The sequence below is a fragment of the Xyrauchen texanus genome, chromosome 33 (assembly GCF_025860055.1).
Source record: "Xyrauchen texanus isolate HMW12.3.18 chromosome 33, RBS_HiC_50CHRs, whole genome shotgun sequence".
Taxonomy (NCBI): domain Eukaryota; kingdom Metazoa; phylum Chordata; class Actinopteri; order Cypriniformes; family Catostomidae; genus Xyrauchen; species Xyrauchen texanus.
Genome location: NC_068308.1, coordinates 18,555,526 through 18,577,458, shown reverse-complemented (window position 1 = coordinate 18,577,458; position 21,933 = coordinate 18,555,526). Strand labels below are relative to the sequence as shown.

The 21,933-nt window shown below is 40.9% G+C and overlaps 1 protein-coding gene across 6 annotated transcripts in view; it reads right to left on the bottom strand.

The window, feature by feature from the left end:
• Positions 1–6,880: 6,880 nt before the first annotated feature.
• The window catches only part of LOC127626813 (delphilin), a 53,808-nt gene continuing 38,755 nt past the window's right edge, over positions 6,881–21,933 (bottom strand). For 4 of the 6 annotated variants that reach the window (XM_052102873.1, XM_052102874.1, XM_052102871.1 and 1 more), the window contains 15 exons: positions 21,595–21,746; positions 21,326–21,451; positions 19,379–19,461; positions 18,678–18,822; positions 17,579–17,895; positions 15,576–16,343; positions 15,400–15,487; positions 11,740–11,829; positions 11,334–11,530; positions 11,073–11,228; positions 9,599–9,685; positions 9,315–9,444; positions 9,074–9,192; positions 8,666–8,830; positions 6,881–8,203 (listed from right to left, as the gene is read on the bottom strand). In XM_052102873.1, coding sequence (XP_051958833.1) covers positions 8,132–8,203; positions 8,666–8,830; positions 9,074–9,192; positions 9,315–9,444; positions 9,599–9,685; positions 11,073–11,228; positions 11,334–11,530; positions 11,740–11,829; positions 15,400–15,487; positions 15,576–16,343; positions 17,579–17,895; positions 18,678–18,822; positions 19,379–19,461; positions 21,326–21,451; positions 21,595–21,746 — 2,695 coding nt within the window. In that variant the 3' untranslated portion in view covers positions 6,881–8,131. The remainder of the gene's footprint in view (positions 8,204–8,665; positions 8,831–9,073; positions 9,193–9,314; positions 9,445–9,598; positions 9,686–11,072; positions 11,229–11,333; positions 11,531–11,739; positions 11,830–15,399; positions 15,488–15,575; positions 16,344–17,578; positions 17,896–18,677; positions 18,823–19,378; positions 19,462–21,325; positions 21,452–21,594; positions 21,747–21,933) is intronic. The other 2 variants (XM_052102872.1, XM_052102875.1) reach the window with 2 other exon arrangements.

The window sequence follows — 21,933 nt, the reverse complement described above, 5'->3', positions numbered from 1 at the left end:
TCTCTGTATGTAAGTCCCGTGCCCGTGACTATGCTCGCGCATCACTTAACAGATGTGACTCTTTCCCCATTCACCTCAATTGGGAAGTCACTCACAGAACAGCCTGTCCCTGCTGTCTGCGAGCAGTCATGCATAAGCACAGTAAGCGCGCTCACACATTCTGTTCAGCGCGCTGTGTGCAGCAATCAGGGCGATTTGGCCATTCACCCTCTAGCATTACGCTTCAAAGCGTGGGAAGCTATCCCAGGGATATCCGAATGGGTGTTAAGCACAATAAAACAGGGCTATTTGCTACAGTTCGATCGCCGCCCTCCCCGCTTCAGAGCGCGGCTCGAAACTATTGTGAACACGGAAGCAGCCTGAATGCTTCGTTCAGAAATAGCAAACCTTCTGTGCAAAAGGGCCATAGAGAAAGTGCCACCTTCGCTGAGCGAGTCGGGGTTTTACAGCCGTTATTTTCTTGTTCCCAAGAAAGACGGCGGCCTCAGACCAATATTAGATCTCAAGGGTTTGAACAAGGTGCTTGCAAAAAGACCGTTCAAAATGCTTACAATCAGGAAACTCCTCGCGCATACGTGCCAGGGGGACTGGTTTATCTCTCTCGATCTGAAAGATGCCTACTTTCAGATTCAGATAAATCCCCGTCACAGGCCATTCTTGAGATTCGCCTTCGACGGCCAGGTTTATCAATACACCGTCCTTCCGTTCGGCCTGTCTTTAGCACCCCGTACTTTCACGAAGTGCATGGATGCGGCGCTCGCACCCCTGCGGAGTCAGGGCTTGCGAATTCTGAACTATTTGGATGACTGTTTGATTATGGCACAGTCACATACGGAGCTTCTGTCTCACAGAACAGTTCTCCTCAGCCATCTGAACAGTTTGGGTCTTGCAGTCAATTGGACCAAGAGCTCACTACAGCCCAGTCAGGCAATTTCCTTCCTTGGAATAGAACTAGACTCCGTGGCAATGACGGCTCGCTTATCTACACAGCGCGCGCGCCGTGTTCAGCGACTAGCCGCGTCCTTTCAAATGAACAGCCTCACGCCTCTGAAAAAATTTCAGAGAGTGCTAGGTTACATGGCCTCAGCCGCAGCAGTACTTCAGCTGGGTTTACTGCGCATGCGCCTGCTTCAGCATTGGCTAAACACCCGCGCGTCTCGCCGGGCTTGGGCCACAGGCCGCCAGCCGATCAAGGTGACTCAGACCTGTATTTCAGCTCTGCAGCCCTGGACAGTGGCCGAATGGTATCAGCGGGGAGTGACGATGGGAGTTGTGTCTCGCCGAAAAGTCATCTCGACGGACGCGTCCAACACGGGTTGGGGCGCGGTCTGCGAGGGCTCTCCGGTTTTTGGCCTATGGTCAGTTCAGGAAAAGCTCCTTCACATAAATTGTCTGGAAATGATAGCGGTCGAGTACGCGCTTGTGCGCTTTCTCCCGGTCATTCAGGGTCACCACGTCCTGGTCCGTTCGGACAACAGATCTGTCGTATCCTACCTAAACCGTCAGGGCGGTGTCAGATCCAGGAACCTCTTCCATCTGACGAAACGAATACTGAGTTGGTCCCAGTGCCACCTGCGCTCGCTGAGGGCGACGCACGTGCCAGGCCACCTGAACGACGGCCCAGACAGACTGTCCAGAGACAATATTCCTCCAGGGGAATGGTCCCTGCACGTTCAAACAGTCCAGAAGTTATGGCGCATATTCGGCAGAGCAGAGATAGACCTCTTTGCGTCAGAAGAGAACTCTCACTGCCCAATATTTTTCTCGAAAAGCGAGGACGCGCTGGCCCAGGACTGGCCCAACCGCCCGCTTTACGCCTTCCCTCCTGTCTCGCTATTGCCACAGATAACGCAGAGGATCAGGGAAACGCGTCACTCGGTGCTCCTCATAGCCCCGCGTTGGGAGAATCAGACATGGTTCCTGGAGCTTACGCAGCTGTCACTGACAGCGCCATGGCCCATCCCAGTGAGAGCAGATCTCCTCTCTCAAGCTCGCGGCACGATCTAGCATCCTCACCCAGAGCGCTGGGCGCTGCACGCGTGGGTGATCAACGACTCCCCGTCGCTCTGCCAGAAGGGGTAATAAACACCATCATACACGCTAGAGCCCCTTCCACGAGAAGACTCTATGCGTCAAAATGGTCTGTGTTTTCAAAATGGTGCACCGACAGAGACCTGGACCCACGGACATGTGGGGTGTCGTCGCTGCTCGTGTTTTTACAAGAGCTGCTGGATAAGGGCAGATCCCCATCCACGCTCAAAGTGTATGTGGCGGCCGTCGCGGCGTTCGCTGAACCCCTGCACGGCCAGTCACTGGGAAAAAATGAGCTGGTCATCCGCTTCCTCAAGGGAGCTAGAAGGATGAACCCCCGCGCCCCCCATCGGTTCCTATCTGGGATCTTTCTATAGTTCTCGAAACTATGAAAGCCCCCCCTTTCGAACCGCTTCAATCCGTGGATTTGAAATACCTTTCACTCAAAACTGTTTTTCTGACTGCCCTGTCATCAGTCAAACGTGTGGGAGACCTTCACGCGCTGTCTGTCAGCGCTGCGTGTCTTGAGTTCGGACCAAGTGACTCCAAGGTCATTTTAAAGCCTAGACATGGCTATGTTCCCAAGGTGATCGGTACTCCTTTCAGAGCACAGGTCATTTCCCTATCGGCGCTGCCAGCATCCGATAGCGAACGCGACGCCAATCTCCTTTGCCCAGTCAGAGCACTGAGATTGCACACTGCGCGCTCCGCCTCTTTCAGACGCTCTGAGCAGCTTTTCGTTTCGTTCGGAGGGCGCACCAAAGGTCTCGCCGCCTCGAAACAGACACTGTCTAGATGGATAGTGGACGCTATTGCTGCCGCATACGGCGTCAAAAGACCTGCCATGCCCGTTGGGCATTAGGGCTCACTCCACTAGAGGCATGGCCTCATCGTGGGCATGGTCCAGCGGGATTTCCATTCACGACATATGTGTGGCAGCGGGCTGGGCTTCCCCTCCACCTTTGTCAGATTTTACAATCTGGAAGTGCCCGCCCTGCAGGCAAAACTACTAGCGGTTTAATACGCTACAGCTCCCCTGGTGAGCTGCACTGATGGGACTCATTCCACACAGACCGGCACCGCCGCTCTGTCATTCCCTTCCCACTATGTGCTTATGTATTACACACACACTGGCCCGCACTCTTGCCGGCCAAATATTATTTCCCCACTCACAAGGGCTCCCCCGGGTCCCCCCACCCCTGGGCTCATGCAGTGGATGCTTGGCGCGCACGGCGTTGACAATGGGTTCCCGTAGCGTAAGCTAGCTTACGCAATACGAGAGAACCTCTCGTAAGAGAACGAATCGGTTACCTAACGTAACCTTGGTTCTATCTAGATGAGGGAAAGAGTATTGCGTAGCCGGCCGTGCTCGTGCCACGAGCGACTTTCGCTTCATTCAATGAAAACCAGGGTTCCAGCCTACGAACTACGCTTATATGCACTCTAGCCATGCCCATTTTGGCGGGCTTTGATGCAGTAAGCGCGCGGACGCCTCTCATTGGACGCGAGTTTGCCCAAGTTCGTCTATAGGCTGCAGCAGTTGCCGCAGAGCAACCAATGAGCTCGCTAGCTAGCCCACTCAAGGTCTGCAGTTGCTGCACTGCGTTGACAAATGATACAAAATTAAGGATAATATTTTGGCTTCAATATCTCAGAAAAGATGAATCTTTCCCGTAGCGTAAGCTAGCTTACGCAATACTCGTTCCCTCATCTAGAGAGAACCGAGGTTACGTTAGGTAACCGATTCGTTTTCCGTGACAGCTCCTTTTAGCGAGTTTTTGACTAATGTAGTGGCGTCTCGTTTCTTCTAATTCTTCTACCACCTTTTGAAGTCAGTCTTAAGTACTTAAATACTTACAACCAGTATTTGAAACACGAACAAACCAAACGGTCTTCTTTTTAAATGTTTACTTATTTAACATAAAAAGTACACATACATGGTACGCACGGTCAAAAAACTGTGTTGCTTCCAACATTTCTAACTTCAAACTAAAAACTACATCACATAATACGCTATGACGTAATACTACCTGATTGGAAGCTCAAACACTGTTATCAAATGTTATCAAACCTAAACATTACTAAATTATGGATTTTATACCAATACATTTCTAATGAATTTTCAAGAAATAGTTTCCCTTTTTTAACACTTAACTGTTTTTAAATTAAACTATTACTTTAGATGAACTAATTCTTATTTGGCTCTTACACTGCCTTTATGTGATTTTTGGACCTTCAAAATTCTGGTCATCATTCACTTGCAATATATGAACCTACAAAGCTGAAATATTCTTCTAAAAAATGTGTGTATGTTCAGCAGAAGAAAAAATATTATGGAAATCTGGAATGGCATGAGGGTGAGTAAAAAAAAAAAAAAAAAGGGTTTGAAGGGGGTCCCAAGATTGCAGTTATTCAATTCCTGGAAATAATACATTTAGCAATGCATCATCAGAAAATAAACCCTGACAGTGTGGAGATGTATTCAAGGAGGTAGGGGGCTTTTACCAGTCTTATTTTTGAGTATCTTCACTCAGTGTGGTGATGAATCTATAAATAATAACAGATCATTGGTATTTGAAGATCTTATAGAGTTGCCTAGTAACAAGGTCGTTATGTTCATAGCAGATATGCAGAACAAGGAGTGCAACTTAATGCATATTTAGCCTTTTTTGAAAATAACATCTAAAAAATCACTACAAATTGACATACACTCACCTAAAGGATTATTAGGAACACATACTAATACTGTGTTTGACCCCCTTTCGCCTTCAGAACTGCCTTAATTCTACGTGGCATTGATTCAACAAGGTGCTGAAAGAATTCTTTAGAAATGTTGGCCCATATTGATAGGATAGCATCTTGCAGTTGATGGAGATTTGTGGGATGCACATCGAGGGCACGAAGCTCCCGTTCCACCACATCCCAAAGATGCTCTATTGGGTTGAGATCTGGTGACTGTGGGGGCCATTTTAGTACAGTGAACTCATTGCCATGTTCAAGAAACCAATTTGAAATGATTCGAGCTTTGTGACATGGTGCATTATCCTGTTGGAAGTAGCCATCAGAGGATGGGTACATGGTGGCCATTTCCTTTATTTTTATTTTTTATTTTTTACCAGGATAGTCCCATTGAGATAAAAATCTCTTCTTCCAGGGAGTCCTGGCCAAAATGGCAGCACAAAAAGTTTCACATATACAATACAAACAAAAAATCGTACATAGAATGTAACCCAGCACTCATAAAATGGCAACAAAAGTTACTTTACAAAACATGCACACGTTTCCTTTAAATTGGTCAATAAGAGATTTTTAAAACCGTTTAAAGAGGGAGAGTTTGTATCATTATTATACTCTGCAGCTCATTCCATAACCAGGGGCATAGGAAGAAAAGGCAGTTTTACCAAGCTCTGAACGTACTCTAGGAACCTTTAAAAGCAGTTTTGCACTAGATCTAGTGCTATAATTACAAATACAATAAGATAATAGACGACAGATATAAATTGGTAATTTGCCTAACAATGCCTTAGCAATAAACATCAACATGTGTATTTTTCTCCTTTGAAACAAAGAAGTCCAACCCACCAATTCATATAAAGTACAATGATGAGTGCGTGAGGAGGCACTCGTCACAAAGCGTAAGGCAGCATGGTAAACACAATCCAATCTTTTTAGCGACGATGAACCTGCATGCATATAAATCACATCACCGTAATCCAATACTGATAGGAAACAGCTTTGAATAATTCTCTTTCTTGCTTCAAAAGGATAAAGCATAAAGGGATGGACATGGTCAGAAACAATGCTCAGGTAGGCCGTGGCATTTAAACGATGCCCAATTGGCACTAAGGTGCCTAAAGTGTGCCAAGAAAACATCCCCCACACCATTACACCACCACCACCAGCCTGCACAGTGGTAACAAGGCATGATGGATCCATGTTCTCATTCTGTTTACGCCAAATTCTGACTCTACCATCTGAATGTCTCAACAGAAATTGAGACTCATCAGACCAGGCAACATTTTTCCAGTCTTCAACTGTCCAATTTTGGTGAGCTCTTGCAAACTGTAGCCTCTTTTTCCTATTTGTAGTGGAGATGAGTGGTACCCGGTGGGGTCTTCTGCTGTTGTAGCCCATCTGCCTCAAGGTTGTGCGTGTTGTGGCTTCACAAATGCTTTGCTGCATACCTCGGTTGTAACGAGTGGTTATTTCAGGCAAAGTTGCTCTTCTATCAGCTTGAATCCGTCGGCCCATTCTCCTCTGACCTCTAGCATCAACAAGGCATTTCTGCCCACAGGACTACCGCATACTGGATGTTTTTCCCTTTTCACACCATTCTTTGTAAACCCTAGAAATGGTTGTGCGTGAAAATCCCAGTAACTGAGCAGATTGTGAAATACTCAGACCGGCCCGTCTGGCACCAACAACCATGCCACGCTCAAAATTGCTTAAATCACCTTTCTTTCCCATTCTGACATTCAGTTTGGAGTTCAGGAGATTGTCTTGACCAGGACCACACCCCTAAATGCATTGAAGCATCTGCCATGTGATTGGTTGATTAGATAATTGCATTAATGAGAAATTGAACAGGTGTTCCTAATAATCCTTTAGGTGAGTGTATACACCTTTAATTTAAGAATTAAAAAAAAGTTGTTAAATAAAAACAATTAATTTTAAATAATTTTTAAATAGATTTGTTAGATTGAATTGAAAAAAGTGAAATTTTAATTAACCATCCATCATTTAAAATGAACCAATTAAATTAGTTTTAAGACACCATAATTGATATGGCACTACTGCCACTATATGTGGATATGGCTACAAATGAATTACACACACACAAATGTCCGCAAAAGCTTCTTTATTCAGGCAAAACAAATTAGACATCTCATTAAAATGCAGCAATATGTGGCCGTTCAATACTGAAGCCAATATAGAACTGCTCAGGAAAACACTAGGCTAGTCACGCCAACAATTTGTACACAACAATTTAAGTAATTTGGTAAAAGAGTAGTTCAATATAACAAATAGACACAGTACATACACAACCAAAACAATAGGCTAATACAGTACATTATATAAATAGAAATAAAACACTCTGCTACATGCAAATGCAAATTGTTATTGATTTCCAGAGATTATGGAGGTTCTGACAAGGAACTAAGAAAAACACACATACAGTGCATGTTGTTTTGACACAAAGACGGGCAATAAGGTAGGTCATGCATTTCTAAAGATCAAAAGACATCAGGAAGAAATGCATCAGGTTAACTTAAACAATTGTACCTAACATAGTCAGACACGCTACATAATGTTTTTTGAATGGAACAGATTGAATGTGTACCCTTCTGAAATGTAATAAGAAATGTGTCACTTTAGCATTGTCTTTTAACTTAGAATCTTCATAGCAAGAGAGATCATTGTCATAGATGTAAACCAATTTCATAATGTAAAACATACCGCAGATTCTCACGCACAATGTAACCACTGATCAACTGTACCACTAATCTTCATTACATAAGAAAAATATCAGAGTTCTGGAAAAGGACAAAATAGCTTTATCTTCTCTTATATTCCAAAGCATATGTATGAAGTGTGATATTGGTGTAGAGCACCAATACTGGTCAGGATTTTAAACGTGTTTATATTTTTGTGTTAAAATACATTTGGCATTATTATGAGTAAGTTAAACATTCATTCACCTTTGTGGTCTGGTGTGCAGTTAAAAAGATCTTCTGGCCTGTGTTTACCAATGCAGGACAAGACCATCCCTGAATCATAGGTAGGATCTATTGTCCACATATTTACCAAAATATACCTTCAAAAATACCATCATCTTAAAGAAATGTTAATGTTTCTGTTACAATCTCTAGCTGCTAGAAATCTCAAAACTATTTATTTTAATTAAGCTATATTAATATACTTTCCACATCTTTATTAACACATCTGTATAAAATATATATTCTTTATTCTAAAGATACTTTTAATTCATTCAAGTCAGACAAAGTAAGGTTCGTCTCCTTCCATCCTATCAAGTTCTCTGTGATTTTGTTGGCACACAGGGATCCTTAGTTAGAGAGAACATATACTGTTAAACCTGGCTTCACCATACCAGCGGTGAGGCTATTCGGGGGCTTTTAGGGTTTTCTGTTCCCTGTATCTCACCAAGTGCTCTCTATAAAAAAGAAACAACAACTCATTTCAACTGTGAATAAATAGCAATTACTGGTTGACCGTTATGGGTTTTTCAATGGCCGATGCTGATATCTAGAGGGCAAGATGGCCAATATAAATGCAGATAAACATAATACAGTTTAACAACAGCAAATCAGATGTACTCAAAATTTCTAAAGTGAAACACACTTATTTTATGCAATATTTACACACATTTGCTTAAACTGAAAAAGAAAAAAACCTTGAAAACAGAAAGTGTTGAATATTCATTGACAAATCTATTGGTAGATTTTGGAACTGAAACAAGGGAAAGTTAAAACTTCTGTTAATCAGCCAAACCAAAATGGCAAAATGACCAAATATCAGCTGATTAATCGGCCTGGCAGATATATCGGCCTATCACTAATAGCAATCCATAACATTATGCTTTTATACTGACTAATAAAGTATTAAAGAAACTTACCTCAAATTTGGAGATAAACTCAGCAAAGATACCAAAGAAGGTTTCAGTGTTGGTAGCCTTACTGTCTTCTCCAAAGTAAGAGGCCACCTTATTAAACTCATCCATAGCTCTTTGTTGCAAGGAGTCCAGAGATTGCACAGCTGGATGAGAGTTTTCCAGGAAGCTCTAATTTTATCAGAGTCAAGGGCCAATTCACAGCGACTGATTAGACAGATTAATAAGTAATTTACTATAGTGGAACAGCAAGAGGATTTTTGCAAATTACAAAATGTATTTGTTGCAAATAACTTTTTACACTGATGTGAATGATGCAAAAACATATGCATGGTGTTTCAGGAAACTATTTAACGCATTCCATTTCAAATTCTGTGCCATCGCAAGAGGTAATATCTGTATGATGGTGGATACACTCATAACTGCTGCAAAGCGATCCTCTGCAGTAGCTGGGATCTTTAAACAGGCAGTTCTTATGTCCTGGATGGTAGAATGAAGGTCACTGAGGTCAGCAGTGATGGTCCTCTGGTTGACTGCAAATATTGTGAAAATGTGTTAACATACTTTACATCAGTCTTCAATACATTTAATTGACACCAGTTATGATTATTAGAATTATCCAAACATCTAATGGATATCTGCACGCAAAACGTACCTTTAGCAGCTATAGGCACGGTTATGAGGTCCCTGGCGAAGCCGAGGAGTTCTGGGAAGTGTTGGCATAATGATTTAGCAAGAATATGGAGGAAGGTTGACTTTCCATCAACTGTTTTTGTAGTGTTTAGCTAGGGAGAGGAGGTATATTTTAAAACATATACTGGTACTTATCTCACCTTATCATTTGGAGAAATGCTATTAAATATTAACATTAATTTAGGTATTAATGTTCTTTATATAAATGTTGAACTTTTTGTCTGCAATTGTTGTAAGCATACATACCTCAGTAAGAAAATTGATTTTGAACCCTGTTGTTTTATTCGTCTTGGGTTGACCATTATTCAGGTAATTTCCCATTGCTAATACAAACTGAAAACAGTACAGATTGTAAGAACAATATTTAAAATATAGCTGAAACAGCAATTATGGTGCCAAGCACACCAATGGCATCTTGGCATTACATTTGTTGATGCATTACTCGAGAACGGTTGGGTATATCAAAAAGCTTTCCATAACATTTTTCATGAGTGTCTTTAGATGATATACACTAAATTTAGTGCAAATCGGACTTGCGGTCTAGGAGTTAGAATTTTTGTTTTAATGAAATTCAAAATGGCGGTCAGGAAGTATGGCCGACCAGGTCAAATTTGGTATGCATGTACTCGTCATGTCCCAAGGAAGCTAATGACACAAGTCTCATGACAATAGGCTAAATAACGGATCATCACAAAATTGCTCCTGCAAAGTTGCTCTTGCAGGACGTTTTGATACCATTCTTTATTCATGGCAGTGTTTTTGGGCAGAATTGTGAGAGAGCCCACTCCCTTGGATGAAAAGCAACCCCACACATGGATGGTCTCAGGATGCTTCACTGTTGGCACGACACAGGACTCATGGTAGCAGTCACCTTTTCTTCTCTGGACTATCGATTTTCCAGATGTCCCAAACAGTCAGAAGGGGGCTTCATCAGAGAAAATATCTTTGCACCAGTCTTCTACTGTCCAATCCTTGTACTTCCTGCAGAATTTCAGTCTGTCCTTGATGTTTTTCTTGGAGAGAAGTGGCTTCTTTCTTCCCTTCTTGACACCAGGCCATTGTCCAAAAGTCTTCGCCTCACTGTGCGTGAAGATGCACTCACACCAACCTGCTGCCAATATTGGGCAAGCTCTGCACTGGTGGTGACTCGATTCCGTAGCTGACTCCTCAGGAGGAGATGGTCCTTGTGCTTGCTGGATACTCTGGGACGTCCTGAAGACTTCTTCACTGCAGTTGAACCTCTCTTTGAAGTTCTTGATGATCCGGTAAATGGTTCTTTCAGGTGCAATATTCTTTGCAGCAATTTCCTTGCATGTGAGGCCATTTTGATGCAAAGCAATGATGGCTGCACATCTTTCTTTAGAAGTAACCATTGCGAACAAGAACACAATGACTGGAAGCACTTCTTCCCTCCTTTTATAGCAATCAGTCTGCTCTTATAATCCAATCAAAATGATAGAGTGATTTCACCTGACTAGAACTCCTTCACATTTTCCCAGGTGCTACTGATATGATTAGTGAAATTATGTTAGCTGTAAAAAAACTGTGAAATTTGGGTTTTTGTGATAAAGTTAATCTTTTTGCAATTATTTAAAATGCATCTGATCACCTGCACAATAATCTAGAAACAATGTGAATAAACACCACAACAACTGAAGCAGAAAACTTTGTGAAACATCATAAACTGCATATATGCTGACTTATGTTTTAAGTGTTTTACCTCCAGGATCTTGGCCAACCTCTTGCTGTTTTTGAGCTCTAATGAGGCTTTGTAGATGCAGTCATAAGAAGCTCTCATTTCTTCTGTTTTCTCCTGCAGAGTGGTCTTAAAAAGAAGACTCCTCAACCTGGTTTTATACTCAGGAACAAGCAGCATCTGTAGAAAATAACCACAAGAATATTTTTCCAAAGAAACACGATTTTTACATAATTTACCACAACAGAATTTGTGCCTTTTGTAAAACTTGTAAAAACTGTGCACCTGCAGGACAAACTGGTCGGGCTCACTGAGCTTGGCTGGGTCCTGGTCGTAATGCTGGAATTGTTTGACCTCCTCATCGTCTGGAGCATACAGCAACAGTTGTTTTATGTGTGAGGGCTCCAGCCGCTCAGTGCTCATGGTCATGAGGGTTTCACGTAGTTCCTTCGGGGACAGCTTCAAATGCGCAATGAGGATAGCTGAACAGGGCAGCCACACATGGTAAATATTCTTGCACCTTTTCATTTCTGAATCTCATTGGAGAATTCCTGAAAATACCTACAGCACCTCTTTAACCTACTCCTACACCACTTCGTCACACTAGACTTTTTTTTATTTTTTTAAATGTGACTCAACCCAAAGTATAATCTAGATGATTCCTCTTGAACTTAACCCTAGTCATACTCACAAGCGTTGTAGGCCTTTTTATGGGAGAGAATCTCAACCACATCTTTCTTTTTAAAGTTCTCAGGCAGGAAGGTGGGCTCTGGAAGAGAGACTGAAACATTTAATGACAGTGTAAGGATGAGCTCTCCTGGTAACAGTAGTGGAGACAATATATGAGAATGAATTTAGGCAGTGAGAAGCCAATAACTGGATGGGAATGATGGGATCTGAGACAGACATAGGTCTCCATGAGAGATGAGCTGAAAAAGTATAAAAATAGACAAGGTAATTGAGTAGTACATTTTCACGATCAAAATGTAAGGCTACAAGGATGCAACATATGGATGTAGACAGCAGTATACTGTAAATGCACAGAGGCACCCAAAAGTATCTGGACACGTACCGTAAGCCACACTTAAAAATGTATGAACGTGTTTGAATTGTTTAACAAAATAAAATGTTTAGCTTTCAAATGATCAAACAAAATATTTACTGTTCAAAATAAAGACAAACATTTTCGGTTGTCATTAATGTGATGAAATATAACCTTGGAAGAAGGTAAATGCAAAAATGGCTCAGTAAATAAAGTCAGTTCTGACAAAAGGTCATCATTTCTTTGCAGATGGAACTTGGTTTAATATATCATATTTTTGGTATCTAATGCAATGCAATTCATACAATATTATGTGTGACGTTATGTTGGGAAAGTTATCCACTATAAATGATTAATAAATAACTTTTATGATGAAATTCATGAAACTCATCTGGCAATGCTTTTTATGATGAATAAACATTAATCACATTTCTGATTGCTTTACTTTTAAGTTATTTTCTAAATATTTTCACCGAAAAGTTTTTGTTTTTCTGCTCAATTAAATGTAATGTCTATATTTCGCTCACAAGTAATACATTCATTAGAGGGTGCACACCTTTCAGCTGTCACAGAAATGCAAATAGACATGAGCATAATTCATGTTTTAATGTATTCTACATGAATAATATTATTTCAGAAATGTATTATCCAAGTAATGTCCTTAAAAGTAACTAACTTAATTGAAAATCGGTAACTGTAATAGAATTACAAGAATTCAAAATATAATGCGTTACACTACTTTTTTGATGTCAGTCGATTATTTTTTTATCATGATTAATTGCATAGATTTTGTAGGTAATTGCAATTAATCACAGATTCTGAAAATGCTGGAATTTCAATGCCAGCATCAAGTGATGCTTTAAACTCCACATGAAAATAGCTTGCAGACAAATAAATTATCATTCTGCGTTTTTGTGATAGTTAAGACTTGAGTGGTTCATAGTTGGTCAGGTATTCTGTAACGAAGCTGGCAGGCAATGACAGGAAGACGAAGACGATGATGATGTGAAGAACCAAAGTGCAGTTTATTTACAAAGTGATATCCAACAAACGTGATTCCAAAACATAACAAACAAAACATAAACATGAACTTGACTACACTTGACTCGACTACGTTACACAAAGCAATACCTGAAAAAGGACTATGGTAAACATGAGGGTTTAAATACACAGACCTGGGTAACAAGTAAACAAGACAACCAATCACAAGACTGAACTAATAATAATACAATGAATCAGGAAGCAATGACATAACAGAACTGATAACAAGATAACAAGACTCATGAACACAAACTAATGACGACAAAACACATGGAATAAGAGAGGATCATATGAGGGAACAGATCACATGACATTGCAATGAAACAGTAATTAAACTTTCAAAATAACAGACATGAACGCAAACATGAATAAAACACATAAGCTGGGGGGGGGTCATGAGAGGCTCGAGGGGTGGATCCATGGAAGGTGGAGCCAGAGGCTCAGAGGACCAAGGCTTAACGTGGCCGCTGAGGCTTGCAATTCTGGCTCTGGGACTGACAAGGCTTGCAACGCTGGCTCTGGGATGGACGAGGCTTGCAACGCTGGCTCGTTGGCCATGGCAGGCATGGGCGCTGGCTCGTAGACCATGGCAGGCGTTGGCGCTGGCTCGTGCAGCAGACAGTGGACAGTGGAGCAGAAACGGGCCAGGACCGTGGAGCAGAGGCGGGCCTGTGACATGGTATGGAACAAACTGAAGCTTGGCTGTGACAGGGCATGGAGCAGACTGATACTTCCCTGTTACATGGCATGGAGCAGATTGAGGCTTGCTTGTGACATGGCATGGAGCTGACTGAGGCGTGGCTGTGACATGGCATGGAGCAGACTGAGGCATGGCTGTGACATGGCATGGAGCAGACTCAGGAGTGGCTGTGACATGGCATGGAGCAGACTGAGGCATGGCTGTGACATGGCATGGAGCAGACTCAGGCATGGCTGTGACATGGTATGGAGTAGACTCAGGATCCGGGTCAGAAGGTGGCGCAAGTTCTGTGACCATGACGTGGGACCCTGGCTTGAAGACCATGTCGTGGGACCCTGGCTCGAAGACCATGACATGGGACCCTGGCTCGACAGCCATGACATGGGACTCTGGCTCGACAGCCATGAAGGGGGAACTCTCGCTTGGCAGCCGTGATGGTGAACGGCTCTGACATGGCAGTCACTGTAGGAGTGCATAGTTCCTCCTCAGCCACTCTTACAGTGAAGCCACACAATTGTAGGGCTAAATCAATGAACTGAGCCAGATCGAGGGTAATTCGACCGTCAGGCAACAGGGAGGAGACCGGCTCATTCAGCCCAAAATGGAAAAAGTCCTTGAGGGCCCTCCAAGGGACGATTCCCCTGACGTAGGTGTTGGAGCTGAACTGATGGGTTCATAGTTGGTCAGGTATTCTGTAACGAAGCTCAAAGGCAATGACAGGCAGACAAAGATGATGATGATGATGTGAAGAACATAAACATAAACTTGACTTGACTAACTACGTTACACAAAACAATTCCTGAAAAAGGACTATGGTAAACATGAGGGTTTAAATACACAGACATGGGTAACAAGTAAACAAGACAACCAATCACAAGACTGAACTAATAATAAGACAATGAATCAGGAAGCAATGACATAACAGAACTGATAACAAGATAACAAGACTCATGAACACAAACTAATGAAAACAAAACACATGGAACAAGAGAGGATCACATGAGGGAACAGATCACATGACATTGCAATGAAACAGGAATTAAACTTTTAAAATAACAGACATGAACACAAAATGTGAACAAAGCACATAAACGTGAAAGGTCCTTTCTCTATCATTTTATCACTGACAATGAATCGCCGCTGTGTATGTTGTGAAGTGTCCTTCAGGGTAATGCCTCCTGGCGGACACAATACAAAGGTTCTGCTCTTCTAACAAATGTTTATGCTGGTTTATGCTGTATTAATGGTACATGCATTAATAGCGATTAGAAAAATTATGAATCGCATGTGTAAATGGGATAATTCTGACAGCTCTAAAAACAGATGATTAGATTGCAATTAGAATATTAACTAATTACTTTGTAAACAGATTACACTGTGTCAAACTGTATCCAAATACTTTCGGTGCCACTGTATACTGTATATAATCCTATAAAGACTTAAGATGTTCAATGTCTCTGTACTGAAAGGGATGGCGACACATGCAGTATACATGTAGTTTATATTGCATGCGTACATGCAGTATAATGTATATTGCAATAGACTGGCTAAAATTAAGAAGAACTTACTAGAATTCCTCTGCGTGCCAAAGTACAGATCCAGATCCAGGTACTTCACCATGTCACTCAGTTTATGATAATCAGGATCATCTCCAAGCTAACAAACAGACATCTGCACTCAGTATTTGATCACATGATCACATGTTTCTGATAAGCACTGTGGTTGCTTTGCATCACTAACTAACCTGTCCCCAGATAGTACCCTCTGAGTTCTCCACCTGCTCCCAGCGCAGTCTCTTAACACTCATGTGGTTGTTGTCAGATGCTTTTGGGCTGGATTTGGGTAAAGGTGGAGGATCACAAGGTGGGGGTAGAGGAGGTGGGGGTGGTGGGGGTACCTTGCTTGACAGTGTGCCCTCGAAGGTTTGCTGCGATGGTAGGGAATGTAGGCTGTGTTGTTTGGACAGACTTGGAGAGGTTCTGGCAGCAGAAGTCTGCTGTGTTTGGTATATGGACTGGGTGTGATGCCGTAGGTAGGTGTGCTGTACTGGTGCATGTGGGGGCTGAGGGGAAGTATGCGGGGATGACTGTAGGATGGGGTGAGCCTTCGGTTGGTGTAATTGGAGAACCGGCTGAGCGCTGGGCTGGGGAATTAAGCGTCGAGGATGGGTGTGCTGGGCTCTGAGCTCCTCACTGGTGCGCAGCACCTTGTACAGGGAGGGGCGGTTAGTGAGAAAGGGGCGTGGTGGTGGTGGAGGCGGGGCTATAATGGGATGGTGTTGGAAGGCTGGGGGAGGCTGGGGCAGGTGTTCTGGGGTAAGGGTAATGGGCGAGGGAGGGTCAATGAACTGGAGGGGAGGTGGTGGGGGCGGAGGGCTCTTTGGAGGAGGCGGGATGTGGTCAGAGCCTGAGGAATATGTGACTGAGGTGGAGTCATCGCTGCTGTGGTCTTCACTGCTGGCACTGCTCAGCTCATGAGGCATGTTCACTTCTTGCTCATCCTGGAAACTCATCTGGCAATATTACAAATATATTGAGGATGCAAACCAACATGGTACATATATATATATAAAAATATATCTGAATATTTCCTAATTTGTAAGTCGCTTTGGATAAAAGTGTAAATTACTCAATTAAAAATTGTACAAATAAATAATTTTTTCATGGATTAAATTAATCCTGTCTTAGTGATTTTCTACAATTGATGCAGCATCCAGGTCACTAGGTGTCAGCGTAGGCCATAGTTCGCAATACTTCAAAATTTACTTTAATTAAATTAACCTTTAATATGGTCAATGTCACAAATCTGCTTACATTTGATTAGTGACCTAAAATGAGTATATGACTATTATCTTTCTTTCAAATGTAAAATATTTTCAACCAGATTTTCAGTGCACTTTTGGACCCCACTCAATACACTATTGTTCATCAACTTGATCTTGGAACATGTTTTTACTCTAAAGGCCTTTGAAACCAAGTTCACATTTTTGGTATGAAAAACATGCCCAATAGTCCAAAATACTATTCTTTTTTATTTTGAAACTAGGTCAATTTCTTGATCGTTCAGATTCAGAATAATTCATTTATTTGTTCAAAGTTTTTTAAAGATAATGAAGACAATTTTGCATCTGATTCAGTGTGAATAGTTTTCATGTGAAAACATATCGGAAATGTAGGAATTTGGATCTGCGTCTGAGTTTGCACTGCATTTGATAAGAAATGTACTTATGTAAATGTACTCGTTAATAAAGTACATTATTTAGGTATGCAATAGTATTAATAAATCCTGAACATACGTCATCCAAGAATGTGGACATTGTCCTATGACTGGAAAGTGTGATGTAGTAACAACAACCATGTACATTATTTACTCTGGTTTTGTTAAACAAGTACATTTTAAAAACAAGTTCCAGCTTTCTTGGTATAAAGTATATAACAGTTAAAAAGAGCTGCCTGACTCATGGTTTTCTGTCGATTTTTTATAGTCAATGTTTTGAATATAACTTCTCCTCAGCTCCCGTGGCATTATGGGATAATACACTGTGCAGTGGATGCGCACTTCCGAACCTCGCCGGATGTAGTAGGTCATCCAGGTATTTCTCGCCTACTGTTTTATGAACATTGAGGATTTGGACACCCTACTCATTTGGCATACTATATAGTAGAAAAGTATGCATATTTGGATGCAGTGTATGTGTGAGCAGGCTTAAGTCCCTTCTAGTAAACTCACTTTGTGTCTGACACTAACCTCCTCATAGTCATTCTCTCCTCCCTTAAAGTCATCCACGATATTGATACGATGGCCCAACTGCTCACTCAGAGCATCCAGGAACTTGTCGGTGTCTCGGCTGCGAGGTGGCCGTGAGAATGTAAAGAGTTTCCTGCGGTGGGGCAGAGGGCTGGGGGGCTCATCAGAAGGCAGAGGGTAAGGAGGGGGGCTGTCCAAACTAATATATGGATTAGATTCCACACTGCCTGGAGAAGGAATGGTCTGCTGGTAAGGCTCAAACTGAGAGCCAGGAAAAGATTCAGTCCATGAAAGAGAGAGGCCCGGCTTACAGTTCCCTAAAAAAAAAAAAGTAACAATTATGAGGAACATTTATAGTTCATAGAAATACTATGAGAGATAGAGATGGACCGATATTTGGTTTGACCATTATTTTTTAAAAGATATTTATACTTCTCTTCTATGATATGGATTCATTTATGCTGACTTTACAGGTTTTTTTGAGCTTTAAAGTTCTGGTCACCATTCACTTGCATTGCTGAAATATTAATAAAAATTTTTTTTGGTGTGTTCAGCAGAAGAAAGAAAGTCATGCACATCTAGAATGGCATGAGGGTGAGTAAATGATGGAAGAATTTTCCTTTTTTGGGCAAACTATTCCTTTAAGCAGCGTGTTCTCTTTTTAGAGGTTAGAGATTAATTGTTTCGTCGATTTTATTATTTTAAATAAAAGCATAAATAAAACAATAAAAAAAAATCGGTTACAGGCCACTTAAAAAAATAATCAGTACCTGTATTTGTCATAAAAAACCATATAGGTCAATCTCTATTGAGTGATATTATTAAATGTTCAGAAAGTTTCCAAATGACCAAGACAAGCTATAAAAGTAATAACTTAAACATACTAACAGGTTAAATCTTAAATTATATCTACACAAGCAAGCACATTTAGTGTCAAAAGGTCACACAGGTCCTCTCTAAATTATACACCCATTATCATGGTATCTGTTTGGCTTGCAATGAAATGACCTATTATAATCATGGCTGCTCAGCCTGCACGTTTCCGACTCTTTTTGTCACAAGGTGACTATCATGGAAGCCAGAGTAAACTCCTGAATACCTGAATTACTCAGTGTGAAAGATTGAGTGTATGTATTGTTCTCTGCATTGCCCATGCCGACAGCCCTGGGTGAGGAGTGAATCTGGAGAGACTTGTTGCTTTTCCCGTCGTAAACATTCCCAAGCTCCGTGTATACTCCTGACATCTACAGGTTGTAGCATGGTTAGATGAGACTGGGCATGATTTAATAACAGCAGTGGCAATAGGTCTCATTCACAAATAATTGCATACTTGTATGCGAAAAAAAGAATTTCATGCAAAATAATTCACAAACATTGATTTAAAACCATTTAAATTCTTATTCTAAGTTCTTAAGTTGATCAATCAGGATTATTCTAAATTGAGGAGTGTGTGCCACATATGGGCTTTGCGGCACATAAGGCACATCGTGTTTGTTACTTGAAAATAAGACTTATTGTAGGGCCACTTAGTTATTCAATTTCCATTAATAATAATAATACTTATACAATAAAACATCTCCCATGTTTCTTAGACGACCAGGTGTCTGTGATTAATATTTTCATATGGTTTCAGTTAGTTCTACATTTTATCCCAAATTTTGAAATAAATTTAAGTGAGAGCTTATTGATGAATTTCTGCATGAAAACGCTCGTACACAGGTTTTATTCACAAATACATGCGTATGCATGGTTAATGAATGAGACCCAATGAATTTTGGATGAGCAGTAAATGGTACCCACGTGGCTGAGATCTGGGGACTCGGGGAAGGATGTCCCATCCCCACACTGTCTTTCCTCTGGAGTCACAGGGTCAGTGAATGTTCCTAAGGTATAGAGAGAGTGCTGTCCAGAAAAAAAGCTTGTGCACAAAAAGCTGCTTGCCCTTCAGGAGCTGCAACAAGGCTGATTAGCTTTAGCAGCTGGTTTGGGAGGTAAGTTGCTGAGAGGCGTACAACACTTGCAAGCAGTTTATAGCTTTTCCTAATAAATGCTTGGTGAATAATAAACATGACTGAACAGTTTAGATTGCTTGTTAACCCCACAAGAGTGACATGGCATGGCTAGCTGAATGGAGCAATGGATACAATATAGGGCAGGCCAGGGCTAGTTGGCACACTTTTTACTCCAGTGAACATTTCCCAGGGGTATATTTTTTTAAATTCAGTTCCTTTGTAGCCACAAACCTTAAAGTCTTGGCTTCAGAAAAAGCTATTGAACAGTTCCACAGTTATTGGGAATGAAAAAATATGCAGTTCACTGAACACATGTTGACCTATCCCATATGCGTTCATCAACATTTAAACAATTACAAAACAATTAATGAATGAATAAAACATTTTAACAATTTAAAATTGGGGGTGGTTAAACCATTTTTAAATGTAGTATACATAATATCAAACTTATTTTTTGCCAATAAATCGTAATGAATAAATTGTATAGACAGTATTTACAGCATTTTACAAAAACATGTTGATTCTTGCTTGACTCAATCAATGTATAAACTACCAAAACGAGCGATCCAGACGGAGAACAACCATTTCAAGTATTAGTTTGAAAAAAAATTAGTTCAGGCTTAACTTGTGCAGTTGTCTTGACAATTCTAATTAGTTAATGATATCAACATACTGTAACTAACCTCTGGCCATCCCTTTGTGTCATCTACCCACTCCTTAAAAGGAAAGTTCACCCAAAAATGTAAATTCGCTCATCATTTACTCACCCTCATGCCATCCCAGATGTGTATGACTTTATTTCTTCTGCTGAACACAAACTAAGATTTTTAGAACAATATTTCAGATCTGAAGGTCCATACATTGCAAGTGAATGGTGACCAGACCTTTCAAGCACCAAAAATCACATAAAGGCAGCAAGAAAGTAACCCATACGACTCCAGTGATTAAATCTACAGTATGTCTTTATGATAGGTGTTGGTTAAAAACAGATTCATATTAATGTTTTTACTATAAATCTCCACTTTCAGATTCACATTCTTTCCACATTTTTTAAATTAACGTGAAAGTGGAGATTTATAGTAAAAAAAGATTTAAATATTGATCTGTTTCTCAACCAAAGTGATTGCATCACTTCTGAAGACATGTATTTAACCACTGGAGTCATATTAATTACTTATATGCTGTCTGTTATTTTCATTTGGAGCTTAAAAATTTTGGTCACCATTCACTTGCATTGTATGGACCTACAGAGATGAGATATTTTCCAAAAAATCTTTATTCATGTTCAGCAGAAGAAAGAAATTCATACACATCTGGGATGCCATGAAAGTGAGTAAATGATGAGAGAATATTAATTTTTGCATGAACTATTAATTTAAACTTATGAACTGTGGAACAATTCCATGTTCGGGAAAAAGGTGATGATATTGATGATATTGGAATTTTGGTTTGGAGGATAATATTCACAAAAATTATTATATTTTAAGAGTTGTATGTTGGTTTTGAAACAAACATACAAAACATATGCTAGTGAAATCATACATTTGTTTAATTGAACATCTGACTAAAAACATTACAGTCACTGAAATATTGCCCATGAGATCACTTCACCATGTGACAACTAGCCCTGGTCTTCTCTATATTATTCAACTTAACTTATCAATCTATCTTATCATTTCTATGTAAGCTTGTCAGTCAATAGCTAGAAAAATCAAACGGGAAGAGAATGAAATACCCATTCCGAGATGAGTGCCGATAATGCAGTCGTCTGAGCTTCTCTCTCTCACAGTGTTTTTGTGAGAGGAACCTGACACTCGCATGGAGCTGCTCCGTCTGTGGGTCTCTGGACCTACTTCTGGTTCTGCAGTAATAAACACACACATGGTCAGTATCAGTGTTATTAAATTATTTTTTTTTTTACTGAAATAAATCATTATTGCAAAAACGGTAACTAAACTAAAACACATTTTCATGACAACAGCTAGAGGTCTGATGGTTACTAACCTGCACTCTTGAAGCCCAGGAAGCGTGCGATCTTACTCTTACAGTGCTCCTGCTCTTCATATGTCAGTAACTGGTAAATGAACTGCCAAATGAGCTGCTTAGCCGGAGTGTCCAGCACAGGAAACACATCTACTATGAGTGTGTCCACATTCCTGGTTACATGCAAGAGAGGAAGCCATTTTAGACATAATTCTGCTGCTCTCTCAGCAAGCAGTCGCAATAGTCAGAGCTATTTATTAAATCTGGAAGAAACTGCCAATTGTTCCTTATTGTTTATGAGTATCTATTTGTGCTTGCAGCTGAAGCTATTTTTAAATGCTTCTAACATTTGTCTTTCTA